The sequence below is a fragment of the Epinephelus moara genome, chromosome 18, assembly GCF_006386435.1.
Source record: "Epinephelus moara isolate mb chromosome 18, YSFRI_EMoa_1.0, whole genome shotgun sequence".
NCBI lineage: Eukaryota > Metazoa > Chordata > Actinopteri > Perciformes > Serranidae > Epinephelus > Epinephelus moara.
The window spans coordinates 17,834,642-17,852,761 of NC_065523.1; the positions used below are offsets into that span (position 1 = coordinate 17,834,642).

At 40.6% G+C, this 18,120-nt stretch overlaps 2 protein-coding genes across 2 annotated transcripts in view; one reads left to right on the plus strand and one right to left on the minus strand.

Moving 5' to 3' along the window:
* nudt1 (nudix (nucleoside diphosphate linked moiety X)-type motif 1) overlaps positions 1-4,721 on the minus strand; it is a 6,556-nt gene extending 1,835 nt beyond the window's left edge. Inside the window, exons 1-3 of the mRNA XM_050069287.1 lie at positions 4,491-4,721; positions 4,210-4,370; positions 1,830-1,975 (exon numbers count right to left, since the gene is read on the minus strand). Coding sequence (XP_049925244.1) covers positions 1,830-1,975; positions 4,210-4,361 — 298 coding nt within the window. The 5' untranslated portion in view covers positions 4,362-4,370; positions 4,491-4,721. The remainder of the gene's footprint in view (positions 1-1,829; positions 1,976-4,209; positions 4,371-4,490) is intronic.
* A 1,283-nt stretch (positions 4,722-6,004) lies between these two features.
* Positions 6,005-11,618, plus strand: mrm2 (mitochondrial rRNA methyltransferase 2). The gene is made up of 2 exons (XM_050069286.1): positions 6,005-6,340; positions 10,053-11,618. Exons 1-2 carry the CDS (start codon positions 6,052-6,054, stop codon positions 10,487-10,489), a joined length of 726 nt encoding a protein of 241 aa, XP_049925243.1. The 5' UTR covers positions 6,005-6,051; the 3' UTR covers positions 10,490-11,618.
* Positions 11,619-18,120: the final 6,502 nt, after the last annotated feature.

Consider the following 18,120-nt stretch of genomic DNA (forward strand, 5'->3'; position numbering starts at 1 on the left):
TCTGTGTGTTTGTTTCCTTGCGGACGAGAAAAGGCTGAGCGCACATTTGCGGGAGGGCGTGTCCTTTTCAAAAATGCAAGAGGCGTTGCTTTGTTGCCGGCTGTTTTCGCCGGTGTGTTAAACACACTTTAGAAAGGAGTGTCCCCAGACTATCAGAAGCCAGAGATCTCTGATTGTCTGGTGGCGAGACTACTTTTCCACACTCTTGCCCCTCCGGAGTCCCCTCCATGTCTACTGTCTACCTGGTTGGCTGCTTTCTCTTTGGTGCTGGAGAGAATGCAGCTATTGGTTGTTAAAAATGTTCACATCACTGAACTTCACTGTCTGCATGAGACTAAAAACTCATAGTAATATTAACCAAGTTTGATTTAATGGAAAAAGACTGACTTAATACAGCTTGGACTGAGTTTGGTGTCCACCTCACACTGGGCAAACGATAGAGATCACGGGAGCGCACAGCGACTGAGGTAAAACTTGGATGATTTAGTCTGACATTGAAAATTTGTCTGTGATAGTAAATGCTTTACTGAGAATAACGACTGTCGATCATCTCTTATATTGGACTTGCACTAAGAAGAGATTTCTACATAGCTATTAAAAAGAATAACTCTTACCAATTACCAACTCTTACTGTACAGCACATGTGAGTAAGAGACAGCATAAATGTGAACCTACCCTCTGAGTGTCAGTGTCAGCAATAAGATGCAGGAAAGTGAATAAACAAACCGTAAGATTTAAAATGGTGGACATTTTTAAAATATGGAATTTTAGGGGGAAATTTAGTCTCTGTTTGAAAACAAAAGGAAGAAATTTGGCATTGATTTCCCATAACTGAAAAAAAAAAAGAAAGAAAAAAGATCACACTTCCCACTGGGGCTTGGCTTCCCCTGTAACTGCACTTTGTAACAAACTATGTCGCTAATTTTTGCCACCCTGCCCTGTGGACGAAGTACAAAGTTTAATTTATTAAACATTACCACTTTCTCAAACTAATTCTGAAATTCAACAAAGTCAAATTATTCCCCGAGTCTCAGCTGTTGCTTCCTATCTTGTCGAATCAGTGTTACCAGCTCTACATTCTGTCTTTTCACCAACTTCAGCACATTTCATTTAAGCTTTTTCCTCCATTTATCTCCTCACCCCTTGGCTGTTTGGCTTCTCTTGACCTCCAGACTCTTTGGCTGAGTGCTGCACTTTGCTGTGTGCCTCTAATATTCACCCAGTTGACCTTGACTAAATTCTCAGGAAATACAGATCACTGCAGGTCTCTGCATTCCTCCTGTTGAGGCCCTCTTCTTTCCTTTGTGTATTTACAGCCCTTTAAACTTTACCACTGAGAGCGCACTTAAAGATTCTTCCTCTTAACTAATGTGCTCACCCTGCTCACAGTCATGTCTGTGGGAGAAGCTGCCAGAAAAGTGTTTCAGTCAACTCAGAAGGGTCATTGTGGTCTATCCAGTTTTAAAGTAGAACTGAAAACTGTTTTGACTCCCAAAGGGTCTCATACCCAAACTTTAAGGACAATACAGAACAATAATTGCCATGAAGCCTGGACTGGCAATGAGATAACATAAAAGGAAGTTGAGATTAAGAGGAACTAAAAGTAAAAAGGGATTTTTTGCAGGATTACATTTTGGTTACTTGGAATTATGTACAACAACAATGTGAAGTTCCTCTCCACAAAGGGCACGAATATTTTTAGCATGGCGACAAGTGACACTTCATTTTGTAAGTAACTGTTTAAAAACCTATTCTGAGACTATAGCTTTCACTATGATTATTATATTCCTATAAGCACAAAACCCTGAAAAAATTATGCTGACTCATACCTTCTGACTCTGTTGGTTCTCCATTATAATCGTCGGCTCGGAAAACATGGACGTCGAGCAGCTGCGTTTCTCCAACAAATTCAAATTTGATGTTTCCGATCTTCTCCAGAGCGTCCACTGTGAGCCCGCTTTCTTCTTCCAGCTCTCTAAAAATGACAACATCAAATAAATATTTAACACTGTGTATTTCTTTTTTAAAATAAACTCGTGGTACACTTCACACACAGGACCTAAAAGCAAGTAGAGTGATGATATCAGTGTTTCCCAGTGGAGGATCTGTTTGCGTACCCATGCAAAAAGACACAAAGTTATCTTTGGGATGTGGTTGAGAGCTCTTAAAAAATCCAGTAAGTGGATGTCTTTAGTTTGCAAGATTTTTTTGGGATATTGTTAATGTTTTTCCTTATAAATTTCAAACAAAATATGTCAAAATAAAACTGCAGGTTGATTTGTGTGCCACCATGGTGCATTCAAGAACCATTATTTGCTGATGACTGTGAATTGGGTTTCCCCACTCAACACTACTTCCCTCAAAGTTTACAGAACCACCAAACATGCTGTTTACTCTTAAAGTGTGGGGATTTGAAGTCCTGCTCTGATACAGTATCTGCCATGTTAAGTACTTGTTTCTTTATTATTATCTCCCTGAGCAACACTTTAGGTTCAGTAGAGTACATGTACATCAATGGATTCTCTGGATATATATACATATACTGTATATAGGCCTGGGAGTTTGAGGGTTCTGCGCAGTATCTTAGCTGTTCCTAGGACTGCACTCTTCTGGACAAAGACCTCAGATGTTGTCCCTGGAATCTGCTGGAGCCACTCTCCCAGTTTGTGGGTCACAGCCCCCAGTGCTCTAGCTCCTCTTTCAGTCCTTAATATTTTTCGAGCTTCTCGTGTTCCTTCTTCCTGATGTTGCTGTCACACGGGACATCTATCACCACTGCCTTCTTCTGTTGTTTGTCCATCAACACGATGTCCGGTTGGTTAGCCATCACCAGTTTGTCAGTCTGGATCCGGAAGTCCCACAGGATCTTAGCTTGGTCATTTTCAGCCACCTTAGGAGGCGTCTTCCATTGTAACCTTGGGACTTCCAGCCAATACTCAGTGCAGATACTATGCTAGCCACTTGGTTATGGCGTCCCATGTGCACTGCTCCTGTCTGCATCTGACACTGTGCTGCTATTGTGTGCTGAACTGTCTCAGGAGCATATTTGCATAGCCTGCACCTGGGGTCCTGTCTGGTGTGGTAGACCCCTGCTTCTATTGATCTCGTATTAAGTGCCTGTTCTTGTGCTGCCATGATCGGTGATTCTGTGCTGTCTTTCTGTCCAGCCTTTGGTACAATTTCTTGATGTCAGCTACTTCTTTAATCTATCGGTGGTACATGCCGTGCAGGGGCTTGTCCTTCCATGATGGTTCATCCCTCTCCTCTGCTGCCTGAGGTATTCACTTAGCAGCCAATCTTTTGGGGCCATCTTTTTTATGTATTCCTGGATCTTGGTTGTTTCGTCCTGGATAGTGGCTCTGACGCTCTCCAGTCCTCGGCCCCCCTCGTTCCACTTAGTGTCCAGTCTCAGGGTGCTGGACTTGGGATGAAACTCTCCATGCATCATAAGAAGCCTCCTTGTGTAGGTATTTGGCTGTAGCTGACTTCCTTGCGGCCTCCTTATGGTATCAATTTGCCTGCCCCTCCATATATACACAGCCACATATTCTACCTAACACTTTTTCTTTTTGCTATGGTATCGTAGCATTGTGTAAAGTTTTTTTCATACCAGTATTACCGTTCCCAGCACAGAGTACTTTTAACTGCCACAAAGAACTAGGATTTGTCACGTGCTTCCTCCAGTATTGATTAGATTCCCTGAATGCTTTTGCTTAAAAGCGTAACTAAAATAGCTTTGAGATATTACTGATTTATTAAGCCTCCGAGTATTCTTCACACAAAGCAGGACTCTTTGTCTTATTTGAGAGAAAACAGCTTGGGTTGGAGCCTGAGTGCCTTCAAGGTTTCCTTCCTTTACTCTGGAACAAACTTCCTGCTGATGACTGATGAGCCAAACATTGTCCAGACTCACCACTCATTTATTCCCCTACTCATTCACCTGCTCTGACACCAAACATACACACATTGATTGATTATAAATGCAAAAACACAGCTTCATACCTCCTGTTGTGTTGTTTTTATTAATGCATGTTGGATGTGTTATTATATGTGATGTAATAATATGCACCTTTTTTTGTTGTTACAGCTTTTACAGCTTGTTTTTATTCAGGTTTTATCAGAACTATTTTGGATATTAATCCTTTCTACTGTGTGTTTAAGTGTCTCAGCATTTCAGGCTCGTGAACACAACTTGAGAGATGAATTTACCTCCTTGCAGCATTTTCAATGGTCTCTCCAGGCTGAACTTTGCCCCCAAACCCGTTCCACTTCCCAGCCCCAAATCCTCTCTTCTTCATGCCGAGCAGCACCCTGCCCGGCTGCACCACCAGCACCAGGGTCAGCAGCTTGGGGGTCAACATCTCACCTGTCTGAGAGGAAGTGAGGAAGTCAGCGACACAAACACACCGTACAGCCTACACCACCTGGAGCAACATTAGCAGCGGTTCTGTACTGTATGAGCTCCGTCAGCTCTGCGTTAATATCATCACCTGCTCAGTTTCTGCTCTGTGAGCCGATAAAACGACAGAAGAAGTACTGTATAAAAACAAGACTCCACGTTGAATGACTCCCGCGTGCAGCGCGACAGACGACGTCACATGATGCGCTGATGTATAGGAGCACGGACTGGGTTCATCAGTATCAGACTGGATCTACCGGTCCCACCATTAAATTGAAAGATCAGTTGAGTGTGTAACTTTGAAATATGTTCGACTAGAAACAACCAACGTGATCCCAGAATATTAAAGATGTCGGCTATTTTACTTGACGTGTCCTCATACAGTGTGTGCGTGTCCTCCACTCAAACCACTCACTCATAAACTCTCTTTACACACCTGTTGATTTAAAATAATCCACAATTTGATTGAAAATGTGAAAGCATGAGTATATATCAATATAATGTGTCAATATATTATGATTTAAAATTGCATGCTGCTGCACAACATACCAACCTTAGATTACATATTTACTTTACCACTACTACTACTACTACTACTACTACTACTACTAATAATAATAATAATAACAATAATAATGATGATGATGATGATGATGATGAGAAATTCCCATGTTACAACAGTACAATAAACAGTCTAAAGATGTGAGTAAACTGACAAACAACTATTGAGTTATACATGCTTGGGGTTGGTGTTGTGTTTTGCTAATGGTGCTGTGTTGTGTGCTGGTGTTATATGCAATACATGAATGGCTGATGTGCAATACTGTTAGGTGTAGCTATGTGTTTTTATGTTTTTGTGGTGTATGCTTCATTTCTTTTGGACTATTATTATAAGGCAGCAATACGTGCAACTCCTGAGTCCAAGACAAATCTCACCACGGGGACAATAATGTATAGCCTATCATATCTTACTGTACGATACCGTATCGTATCATAATGCATCGCATTGTATCCTATCATATATATTTCATAGACAGATAGATGAAAAGGTATAAATGCATGACCAGAAAACTTTGGAAAGGAACAATAAAATACACAAACTAGGCTACATATGATGTGTTTCTGTGAAGTCTGGACTATTATTATAAGACAGCAATACTTGTGCAGCTCCTGAGTCCAAGACAAATTTCCCATACAGGGACAATAAAGTCTATTGTATCATATTGTATTGTATCATATTGTACAGTATCCTATTGCATCGTATTGTATATATTTCATAGATAGATAGATAAAAATGTATAAATATGTGACTTGAAAAGGTTTGGAATGAACAAAAAATACATTAACTACATAATGGTGTGTTTCTTCAAAGTCTGGGCCCTCAATGGAAAATAATATTATTACAGCAGTGTTGATGGGGTGTGGTGAATGCATAAAAAATAATTTTCATATTTAAAAAGTTTAAATGTTTGAGATATTGAGCTGAAAGACACAAGACTATCCCATGTAGGAACTGTTGTCAGTGTTTTGCTGTGAGGGGACATATATACGTGTGACGCACAGTGTTTGCCTCTGACCAATAGCGAGTTGTATTCCCACGCAGGCGCAGTTCACACACGCTACACATGACATGACCCTCCGCATTGAAAACAATGTGGTGCTTCTCCCAACAGAGGAGGTTTCTCCACTCCTCCTTATGTCTAATGAAGAAGTTAAAGGGAAAGACTGCGGCCGAGCAGCGCTGGCTCCAGAGGCAGCTCAAAGACCCGTATGTTAAAGCTTCTCACTCCCAAAACTTCCGGTGCAGAAGCGCCTTCAAGCTGCTGGAGATAGATGACAAGTTCAGGCTGTTAAAGCCTGGATACAGTGTGGTGGACTGTGGAGCTGCACCTGGAGCCTGGAGCCAGGTGGCGGTACAGAGGGTCAACTCAGCCGGGACAGGTGAGACACATAGGAGGGGACATCTACTGATAACAGGGACACCAGGCAGTATGATTCAGTATTGTTGAGACTGTGTCAGAGAAGTACTGAAGACCTTGGCTGTCCTCCTTAAAATATTACTGAAGTTTATTGGAGAAGTTGTTCTAAGTTATCATCTCTTGGAGAACGCGCTCTGTTTATTAGTCAGTCCTGGGAAATGCCATAACTCATCCAAAAATTATTAGAAATATTCTTCTGGCTGCAGTCATCTATGGAGGAATAAATAACACTGCAGGAACTACTCAACAGATTTTTCAAGATAATCAAGTTTTACTAAAACAGGAGTTTTTTGTTTACATTTGCATATGAACAATTATATTATTGACTCAGTACCTCTCTTTACATTTTTTCATTTTTTAAATATTTGGTATGACTTTTTATTGTATCATTCAATGTCTGCCCATCGCTTTTGTAATTATGTAATACATATACTGTGTATGTCAGAGTTTATGGGGAGTTAGGGAACAATAATACCATCACAGTTGAAAGGCTGGAGTTGCAATTAACTATAAACGATGGACAGTTTATAAAAGTGTTCCAGTCATTATGAAACATCCCTGCAGTTGAAAGTTTGGATAGCCTCTAAAATTTACACCAATGGAGAGAAAAAGTCAGAGAGCCACATCAATGTTCTGTAATTATCAGGGGTTTTTTTTTATTAACAGAATGTTAAGTATGCTTATGTAGTAGATGTCACTGCTGATGTCAAGTGTTTTTGAATGTTTTAGTGATTAGTTGTATTTTTTCCACCTGGCAGTCAGCCTCTGCCTTCCATTTACTTTATTAAAAATCAACAGTGCATCATGTCTGTTTTTATTCTGGCCAGAGTTTTACTTTTGTCACTTGTATGTGCATGTTGTTTTGTAAAGTATGCACTACATTATCATGCAGCAAATAAACAAGCAGAGGAGATGTTACATGTGATGGATAACCAATATCAGGACCTCGTTAAGTCTATACATGTTCATTTTATTCTAACTAATGGGAACTAGTGACTCATCAGAGGATAGGATGTTTACATAAAAAAAAGTAAGCATTTTGGTTAGCAGACATATACCTAACAGTAGTGTGGTAATTTATATATTAACTTAAAGGGATAGTTTGGATTTTTTTAATTGAGGTTGTATGAGATACTTTCCCACAGAATGCGCAGGTGTGGACTCTTCCAGCAGCCTCTCTGTCAGCTCTGCTACATTTATGCTATATTTAGGTTCTTGTGTCTACTTTGCAAGTGTTAGTGGTGCTTGTGGTCGTGTTAGACAGTGGTGGCATGTGGCTGCAAGTTCCTCATCAGGATGAGGAAATCAAGGCACCAGTCTGTAAACTCTCCCTCTGCAGACTTCTAGCTAATTAGCTGCTAGCTAGCCAGGTCAAGGTTTCCAAATGTAGACTTCAGTAAACATCGAGGAAAAGATGGAGAATAATGGACACCAGCTGAACCAGCCGCCTGCTAGCCATTGTACAGGTAATGGAAAATAAACTGGACAACCTCCTGGCTGCATTAGTTTCCACTGGGATATCAGGAACTATGATATCCTTTGATTGATCACAACTGACTAAATCCTGCACAGCGCTATTCAACCAGGAGGCTCTTTTTTCCTTATGGTGATCTGGCAAAGCAGAGGACTCTGGTGAGAGAAGGAGAGGAGGTGTGTGCTTTATGGTGACTAAGGACTGATGTGATGGTGGAGATGAGAGGTGTTGTCCTCGTCCTGCTGTGGATAACTGCTAACCTCCACAGAGCAGCAGCGCAGCACTGCCATGTTCAGGAGGAGCAACCATGCAGCCAGATGCACAGACAGTTAAATCATTCCACAACCAGAAACCATAGATCAACAGAACCATCTGGAAACATGGACAGTTATAAAGCAGCAGCCAACAATGTAAGAAGATGCAAAAAGGATTAAATTACAGTGCACAAGTTAAATGAGCTGATGGGTTCACATTTCACTGGAGTTGTACTTTGTATAATTCCATGTGACAAATGAATGGTTGATTGATTGACAGGATGTGAATTACCAGCCCGTTCTTATTCCGAACTTGTAAAATACCGCCACTTTGTCAGTGATCAGGCGTTAGATACTGATGCACAAAGGCACATTTTGTGGTGGTAATATGCACCAGGCAGCAACAGCTGTTGATGCAGGGGTCACCATCTAAATTCATCATATACCTGTCCTATGTCAGTGGACGTCCGCGTAAGATACTGATGCACAAGGGAGGGGAGGTGAATGGGCCCAACAAACCCTGGACTTTCACCCGGGACCCCGCTGTTTGCTTCCTGTTTGAATGTTTAGCCAAACCATGATGTTTTTTTTCTAAACCTAACCACCTGCTTTTGTTGCATAAGGAAGTGTTAGTTAGTTATGTTGTAAATTTATTTTTTAAAAAAAAGACTGTATGCATCTAATGAGCAGAAACGGTACATTTCCTGTTAAGATGTAAGTGTATTTTGAAGACACAATTCATGTGACAAGCTTAAATTGACACGCGCTCCTGGAACATCAGCAACAGATGCAGGAGGATACCTAGCATGTCATATGCAGACGTGAAAGTCCACAGACAAAGTGATATTTGAAGGGTTGGGATGAGAACACATTGATAGATGTCGGTCAGCATGCCTCCAGTTTGGAGAAGCAGGCAGGAACACTGTCACAGAAGCTAAGCAAAGTACTGCTGTGGACGGGGGCGGCAGCAAAATGTAATTTAGACACACAAAAAAAGGCCCACCTAAAAAAAACTTGTCTAAGTGCATGCTATATTTACTTGTTTTTACTAATTTACCTTTGTAAAAACAGCCCTTTCTGGCGGGGAACTAAAGCTGTTATATCGCTCTCTTTAAAGCTACCAGACTCCACTGACAAAAGCAGTAATTTTACCTTGCTGAACACAGGAGCTGCTGGTCTACCACTGGCTTGATCTGTAATTTGTTTATGGTATGGTGTGACTATGGTGAATCAAAACTGACTCTTCAATACACCAAAGTCACCCGATAACTAAAACAAACTAACTTATTAAAGGCAGTGGTGGAGCAGCAGCTCCTGTGTTAAAAATTACTGTTTTGTAAATGGACTCTGGCTTTGAAGAGAGCATAGATAAGTTTTAGTTTCGGTTCAGTTCCCTGTCTGAAAGAGCTGACTATGGATAAGCACTGCATACAACTTCACTTCAAAACAGCCGAACTGTCCCTTTAATATTGAACAATAGATTAAAGAGCACATAAAAGAGCTGTAAGGTCTTAAGGTTGTCGAACAAATCACCACTAATGGAATCATTCAGCCCATTAACAGTGTTCGAGGTTAGCTGTTAGTGTCATCAGTAAACCCTGAATTCAACCAATGACTACTTTCCTTTAGTGCTGAAATTACAGCTTTAAAAATGAGTGAGTAATATCTGTCTCTGAAAAGTATAGCATAGGCTATTTTTAATGCATTTATTTTAAAACAGGGAACAGGGAAAGAGGTTAACTGCTCACAGATCACTCAGGATGTGACTTCACTGCATTTCCGCTATAATTAGTTCTTATTTGTGTGGTAATAGCTACAGTTCATCACCTGTTGGTTTGTGTTATATAACCACATTGCTGTGTCAGCCCACGATACATCAAATATGATGCGAGTAACAAATAATACCTCCTTGTAAATTACATTTCAAATGTTTTCATGCATCCTAGATCCAGAGTCACTTCATGGTACAGTTGTTGGCATCGATCTGCTGAACATACCACCTCTGGACGGTGCCCACTTCCTGTCCAGTCATGATGTCACCGACCCAGTCACACACGCCAAGCTGCGGGACCTGCTCCCGAACGGCCAGGCTCACGTCATCCTGAGCGACATGGCACCCAATGCCAGCGGTTTCCGAGAGATGGACCACGAGAAACTTATCACAATGTGTCTGTCTTTGATAGACTTGGCTGAGAGGATTTTACAGCCAGGGGGCTCTCTGGTTTGCAAATACTGGGACGGGATCCTCGCTCATAAACTCCAGGAGAAACTCTCGAGTGTGTTCAAGAGTGTTCAGACTTTAAAGCCAAACGCCAGCAGGAAGGATTCAGCTGAGAGATATTTCCTCGCTAGAATGTACAGAAAACCAGTACAATTATCATAGCTGTCTTCAAGTTGTCCTATGTGTATCCTAAAATTAACAATTTTTCCAATTTAGATGTTCTATGGAAGTTCACAGACTGTGTTTTTGAAGATTAAACATGAAGAGGAGGCTTACTCAGTAGCTCTGATCAAAAGGTGGCACTGTTGAGGCATCAGTGAGGCTCACAGCTGCAGGCGTTGACACATTACATACTGCCGGTGCTGATTTTTATCCCTGCAAACTTAACACAATAGCAGCAGTGAATCAGTAATATGTAAACCTATGCAAGAATCATCAGTGTGATATTCCTCAAGAGCCCGATGCTGTGTTTTCTCTGAAGTTATTGTTTGCCCCACAGTGTTTGTTCTACACAGTCAGCTTGGTATTTGCTTTGTTACAGAAAATCATTTACCAGTGCTGCTTATGCTAATAATTTTCACTGCCAGCCATGTAGAAATATGTAATCATTCTCTCATTGAGAGCTTATGAAGGGACAACCTAATACAGAGTCACATACAGCATGACTAATGGGAAGTGGGATGATACTGAAGCTTGGCACGCTGCAAGTGTTGTCGGGCTCTGCTCTCTGACAGTGCAGAGATGTCCATTTCCTGTGAAAATATTTTCAGCCCAGTAGACAGATTTTCTTTCAAGATTCTTTAAATCGCAGTGTTGGACGCTTTGAAAAGTACTATTTATTGTTGTTTCTGTGCTTTTTTGTACTGATTTGATTTTTGTCTGACCAGAGCTCTGAATCACTGGTAATGAAATAAAAGGATATTTCTACTAAAGCTGCTTTAAAACGACATAACTTACATATTTGATGTTACAGAGATCTATGTAGGGGTTCACAGTATAGACCTGTCAGCTGTACCAGCAGCGTAGCAAAAAAATCTTGGCTGCATGCTCACACCGTCTGAGTGCCCCCCCCCCCCTTCCCATTTTATGCCAACAGTAGAAAGATGACAGGACATGCCCCTCAATGTACAAATAACTGAAGAACAGTTCACCCTCAATTTAAAAAAACATATTTTTCCTCTTACCTGTGCTTTTTATTAGTCTAAATCAGTGGTTCCCCACTGATCCAGCCATGGGGTCCAGATTTCTCCTTAGTCGTTAGTTCAAGTTCCACACAGTTTCATATTTTCATTGTTATTCTTGAGTTTATGCCATGTCGTCGAGCTAGTTTGCTGTCTCTGACAAGTGTCTGTCCGTTAGTCAGTCACTCTACAGCAGGAAACGGCACTTTCAAATAGGCTACATACTCTATGCTGGAAAATCACTGTACTTCAAAATTAAAGGCACATTGTGTAGCATTTTCAGTTGTTTATTGGCAAAAATTGATGTCTGCATTCATAAATATGTCATCTTTGGTGTATTATTACCTCCACCAATAATCTGACTTATTCTTGTAAAAGGAGAATTTCGGATTTCTTTGTACATTGGGCGGGTAAGTCGCTGTGTGACTGAGAAGTCCAAGGAGAAGAGCAAGAGGCACTTCGCTACTACCCTAGCAAATTTGAAAGCCTGCACTACTGCAGCATAACAAAGTCCCACTCTTTGAGCATAATGCAGGGTCATGCATATGCAGCGTCACGGGAGACGGAATCCTCGTCACCAAGAAAGCACAAAAGGGAATCAAAAAGGCAACGTGACCGGCAAATTCAAAAAATGTGGGTTAACATCGGGGTAGCCTTTCCCAGGTGGAAAGAGCTGCTGAAGGAGAAAGGTAATGCAATCACAGGCCAGCGCCGCTGTCAGTGGCGCAGTGATGCAAGGGGAGGGATGAGGTGTGTGAGGTTGAGCCACTTGTCAGTTGTCAAAAGGCAAGACGTGATTGGTTTGTTTCAATTTACACCTGCCCCAACAGTCCTACGTTGTAAACACAGCCAGCATGGTGAGGAGGGGGTTTGTCAACTCGTGGTTTCATTGTGGCAATACGCGTTTGAAACAGTGAGTGTGCTATCCGTTTGAATGCAATATATGATTTCAATGTTAGATGGGAGAGAGTCCTACACACTCTGGCTTTAAGTGTATTTTTAATCAATTTTACAAGTCACTTGTGGTCTATTCAGAATGGGCATGTGACCCACTTTTGGACCGCAGTTCACCAGTGGGGAACCACTGGTCTAAATTGTTTTGGTTTGAGTTGCAGAGTTCTGGAGACATCAGCTGTAAAGATGTCTGCACTCTCTCGAATATAATGGAACGAGATAGCACTCAGCTCTAATATATATTTAAAAACCTCATCAGCAATGTCTCTTTCCAGAAATCATGACCGGGTTTCTCAAGATAATCCACAGACCTTGTTGTGAGCAGTTTCATATAGTAACTATTTTGTTTCTACCAAACTACACCCACCAACTGTATCACTGTGCAGAAGGGAGTGTGCATCTACTGCTAGTTCACCTAGCACCACTGAGCTAGCTAACATTACAGCTCAGCCAAGGAGGATACCATTAAAGTTTACATCTCACAGTGTCATTAGCATGAGCCTCTCATCCATGAGTAGAAGCACACTTCCTTCTGCGTGGTGATATGTTTGGTAGGTGTTGTTAGGTAGAAAGAAAATAGGTCCTACATGGCACCTTGGTGACTTTTTGCTAGACTGGGGTGGCTGTGGCTCAGGAGGTAAAGCAGGTGGTCCATCAACTGGAAGATCAGTGGTTCAATCCCCAGCTCCTGCAAGCCACAGCATCCTTGGCCAAGATACTGAACCTCAAATGTGAGTGTGTTAAAGCTGAGTAGCAGGTGGCACCCTGTAGGGTAGCCTCAGCCACCAGTGTATGAATGTGACATGTAGTGTTAAAGCATTTTGAGTGGTCAGATCTATTGAGCAACTTTTCAGATCCTCTTAGCGACTCTATTTCAAAAAAGCGACAAGCAACAAATTCAGCAACATAGTCAGACCATCAGGGAAAAAGAGAGCAATATATTGTAAATTCATTCCCGTGCCTGCTGCTGAGTGTAATTGCAGTCCACAGCTCTCCTACCATCAGTACAGGGTCTCCCCTCTTCTCTTGCACTCTGCAGCAGGTGTGGGACAAGCAGGGCAGGAGGAGAGGAGGTGCCGCTTGCCATGGGAGGTCAGTTATAGTAAGCTTTTATGGTTACGGTGATGCTCTTGCTCTTTGGACTGGAAGCGTGAAAAAAGTGGTACACTATAGTTTAAATGCTGTCGCTCTTATTGAGGATTTTTTGATTGAATCTAATTCAGCAAAGTTTTAATGCGAGATTATGTAACCAATATGCAAATGAGGACATGTTCTTGTGACTTGTAGCAACACTTGGAGCAAGTGCTAGCTGCTTGTCTTGAGTAATCAGACTTTGATTTCTGGAAAGAGACATCAGTGTTGAGTTTTTCAAATATATTTATGTGGCGCTTTGAGCACCTCATGCCGAGTGCCATCTAGTTCCATTATATTAAAGAGGAGGCAGACATCTCTGTGACTGATATCTCCAACACTCAGCAACTCACACCAAAACAATCCAGAGTGATAAACAGGAAAACCATCTATTTCTGATTTTGGGGTGAACTGTCCCTTTAAGCTAAAATTACTCAAATAAATCTGAGATACTTTTACTATGAAGATTGCCTGGAGCGGGATTATAATAGAATAATATTTCTTTCGTGGTTGTTTAAGTCTTTAATACACTAGGCATGGGAAAAGGTAGTAAAAAATATATTTTCTGGCCTCCACACTGAGAAGAGATTACTGTATTTCAGAATAAAAGATTTTTCTGGAGTCATGTTTTAAAGTGCTGCCGGGTAGCGTTCACTCGATGTTTGATCCCAATCTTTCAGCATTAACAGCTGCAAATGGTAGCTTGATGCATATTTTAGTAGCCACTCTGTGATATCCTCAGTAACATGAAAATATGGAGGGACTTCAGGGTAATGCTGCTTAATTTATCGGCAAGCTAAGATGCTAGGTAGCGAAGTCATGGCTAGTCTAAGACTCTGCCTTTTGAAACGATTTTGTCACTGTTTTGAACTGTTTTTCCTCAAATTATTATTAATAATGTCTTTCTTTCTTTTTTGACATGATTGCCTGAAAGTCTCTGAATCCCCCATGCAATTACCACGGTTTAACCTTTTAACTTTATTGTTAGTGGACTAAACCATCTACAGCTCACACAGGGAAGAGAGCGCACAAGAGGCTTCAACAGTGTTTTAGAAACAAAGAATAGACTGTGAAACTATTTTTTTTTAGCCACAGATAATAATTTGCTAATGAGGCTGACAATGTAAGATTAAAATTTGCAGATGTAAAACAAGCTTTTTATTTCCAGCTTCTTGAGTGTTCTCCCGATTTTTGGGCCCCAGGTAGTTTGTTCCACTATTCCCCACACTATGAGGCTCCTGCTTCCATTCACAGATTAATAACAGGTCTGATAATCAGCAGTTAGAGGATGTTATGTATTATGGATGCTGTGCATAATGCTTGGAGATAACATTTTAAAAAGAGGTGATTATAAATCTGTTTTCTATGTAAGAAGTACATTAAGAAAAAAATCAGTTGAACATCAAACTTCATGGAAGTCAGAAAGTGTTTTTGTTAAATTGCAGGGTGGCCCATGTAGAAAAAAAATCCTTTACAAATTATCTGGCTGAGTACATGTTCATTATAGCGTAACTGCAAAATCAATTTCTTATGAAAATGAACTCCTTCAAATAACTGATAAATTATTATTGTTTATGAAATCAAATTATTCCTGAATAGATTTTTAAAATGTGATCATCCCACACAATTAAAATTAGAAACTTAATCAAGACTGAGTTTGCATTTATGGCAGCAAAGGAAGAGATGGCTCACACGAATAAATTAACAAGACTGCTATTTAGCCTCTCTGTCTCAGAAGTGATGACTAACACAGTACGAACTGAAACCTTGGTGCCTCTTTGTCAAATAAACTGCACAGAGGCGGGGCTTGACCTCTAAATATGACTGTTTGGAATGAATGGTAACAGCCGTGCCTGTTGATGAAGCTGATAGTGAAAGATGTGAACAGATGACCAATTTTACTTCTCATTACTTGTTGATTATTCAGCCCTTTGCTATTTAGATTCAAATTATTCCAAAATTACTGTGGGATTTATGTAAATTCCACTGGAGCTGAGCACCTCGGCTCAGGATGAATGATGATTCATTCACAGGTTAATTCATTCTTCTCTGGCCAGCTGCAGGTTCAGATGTAAATATTAGTAAATTAAGAGAGAAAACAGTTGGAGAGCAGCGAATTTTAAATTCAGATTTGGCGCTGAGATGCTGTAATCCACTCCATAATTGTCTGAATTTTGAAAACAAATCTGTTGCATAAAAACCTCTTTGAACTGCTTTGATTTGTTTTTTTTTTGTTAAAAATATGTGCATGAACTTAACAGCGTGACACTATTCACAGTATCAAAGGTGAGGCATGTTAATGTTCCTCATACAACAGCCTAAATGCTTTTTTAAAGGAGCAGTGTGTTGAATTGATAGGATTTAGTGGCATCTTGCAGTGAGGATTGCAGATTGCAACTAGCTGAAACTTCTCCGATATGCTTTGCGTGAACTTTCGCACAGAGTTCCCTGAGTACTGTTCAGGAGGTTTTTACTGGGAGCTGAATTATCTGGAAAGGTTTCCTCCTCTCCAAAACAAACAGACCCAGTGATTTAAACCTGTAAAAACATCAAATAAAGCAGTTTCATGTTACAAATCAGTGTATTTCTGGTGCTGTTTGGCATGTCACATATGGGCCACTAGTCCAGCACCTGCTACTGAGTGCTCACCTTTTTTCTCTGATAACTTAAGAACCAAAGTTTTTACCGGGTGCTGAATTATCTACAGAGGTCTCCTTATTTCCAAAACAAAAGCACCTGGTAATATAGCAGGTAAAAACACTTGATAAAGCAGTTTCACATTTTAAAAAAAAATGCGAAAGGCTCCAGTGTTTGGTTTGTATGTACAGGGCTACTGCACAAACATGGTGGTGCAACATGGCAGACTCCATGGACAAGGACCCTCTCCCTATGTAGATAAACTGCTCATTCTAAGGTAATGAAAACACGACAATTCTTATTTTCAGGAAATTTTACACCATAGAAAACATACTCATTGCATTATATTCCGTTTCTGCCAATATATATATATATATATATATATATATCTGCCTACTCCACTGAGTTGATAAATTCGTGACTGACGCTGTTGTAAAGCTGTGTTGTCAAGCGATTAAAGCTGTGCGCCAGAGCCCATGACGAGTAATAACAACAAGATAGACGCTGCTATCAAGGCTGTTCTAAACATTTCTTACTATCGTCCAACATTGTAGTTTGCTTTTACCTCACTACACTCTGTTGCTTCCCGATCCGTACTGGAAACTCAGTTCTATGCATGTACAAAGGTGGTTGGGAATAAGCATTGATCTTAAATGGTTAGGGTCAGAAAGAGCCCATTGGTCAGGGGATAGAACGTGCACAAATTGGGTTTCTGGCGGCAAAACAAGTATGTTGGCATGGCTACGCATCAGTGTCGACTTCAAATGCTGTTATTTAGGCATTTAGGCAGATGTGTTGCTATGGTTGGGGAAAATCAAATCCCTATCCTCCATGGAAATCAGTAAGAGTGGAGGCAGTGTCAGACTGAAGATGGAATGTAACAATTTGGAAATTCAGTCTAATATCAGGCAAACTTCAAATATCACAAAGTTTCTTCCTCTGTAGTTCATGTGCAGGAGGGGATTTATGATCAAATTGTGGTGATGAAGAGGAGTTTAATCAGCTGCCACTTAAAAGTGTCACCTTGATCAAGTGTTGCCTGGGAATTCTGTGTATAAGCAGTCTCTGGGAGGAAGGTATTTCTTTTTAGTTGCAGGTTATTATGGATAAAATTGTTTTCACTTGAGTGAGTTCTTTATCGATACATCAGCCTCGTCCTGTGTGCGCCGACATTATTTGCTTTGGTGTCAAAAGCCTGCAGAAAACATCAAATTAGAAAAGCTCAGAATCAATTTGTTCCCTGCATGCATGCTTTTATAAAAACTGTTTAGCTGCTGGACTTTGGAGTGATTTAGAAAATGTGGTGGTTTTCAGATGCAAACTAGCAAATGATGTTCATCTGATACAACAACACTCAAAAACCTGGTACATTTTCACAGAGGGAATGCTTCCTCTTTTAGTTTTGCTCCATCTGAATAATAAAAACAAACAGTCGCTCTAATATTAACACAGTGAAAGTCTCAAATTGACAGGAAATTAAAGAAATGGTAATATCATTTCTAACCATCGTGCCATTCATTCCCTTGGCTGACCTGAGCTGCCAAAATGAATTGCTCGTCTGACAACATTCATCATTCCCTGAGCTCATCCCCGAATGTTAGCAGACTGAGCCAAGCAGGCATTCACTGACACAAAGTAATGACTACTATTATGATGATAATTTCATACCATCTCCACAGCTACATGAATCTGAAATCTCAGGACGCTATGACGACTGCAACTCTTTTTATTGGTGCCACTTTCAGTTTATGATGTCGCTGTTTTGGCAAGCCATTTGACATAATAACACAGGGAAATTTCCCTGTAAACAACTGGGTTCCTCAGAAAATGTGGGAGTTTAAAATGAAGCATGCAATTAAAATATTCATGCCTGTTCACACATGATGATGG

Bases quoted from the DNA above. Each gene is read 5' to 3' on its own strand.
- mrm2 (XM_050069286.1), top strand. From the start codon at position 6,052: ATGTGGTGCTTCTCCCAACAGAGGAGGTTTCTCCACTCCTCCTTATGT. The intron at 6,341-10,052 runs GTGAGACACATA...CATGCATCCTAG, and splicing joins GGTCAACTCAGCCGGGACAG to ATCCAGAGTCACTTCATGGT.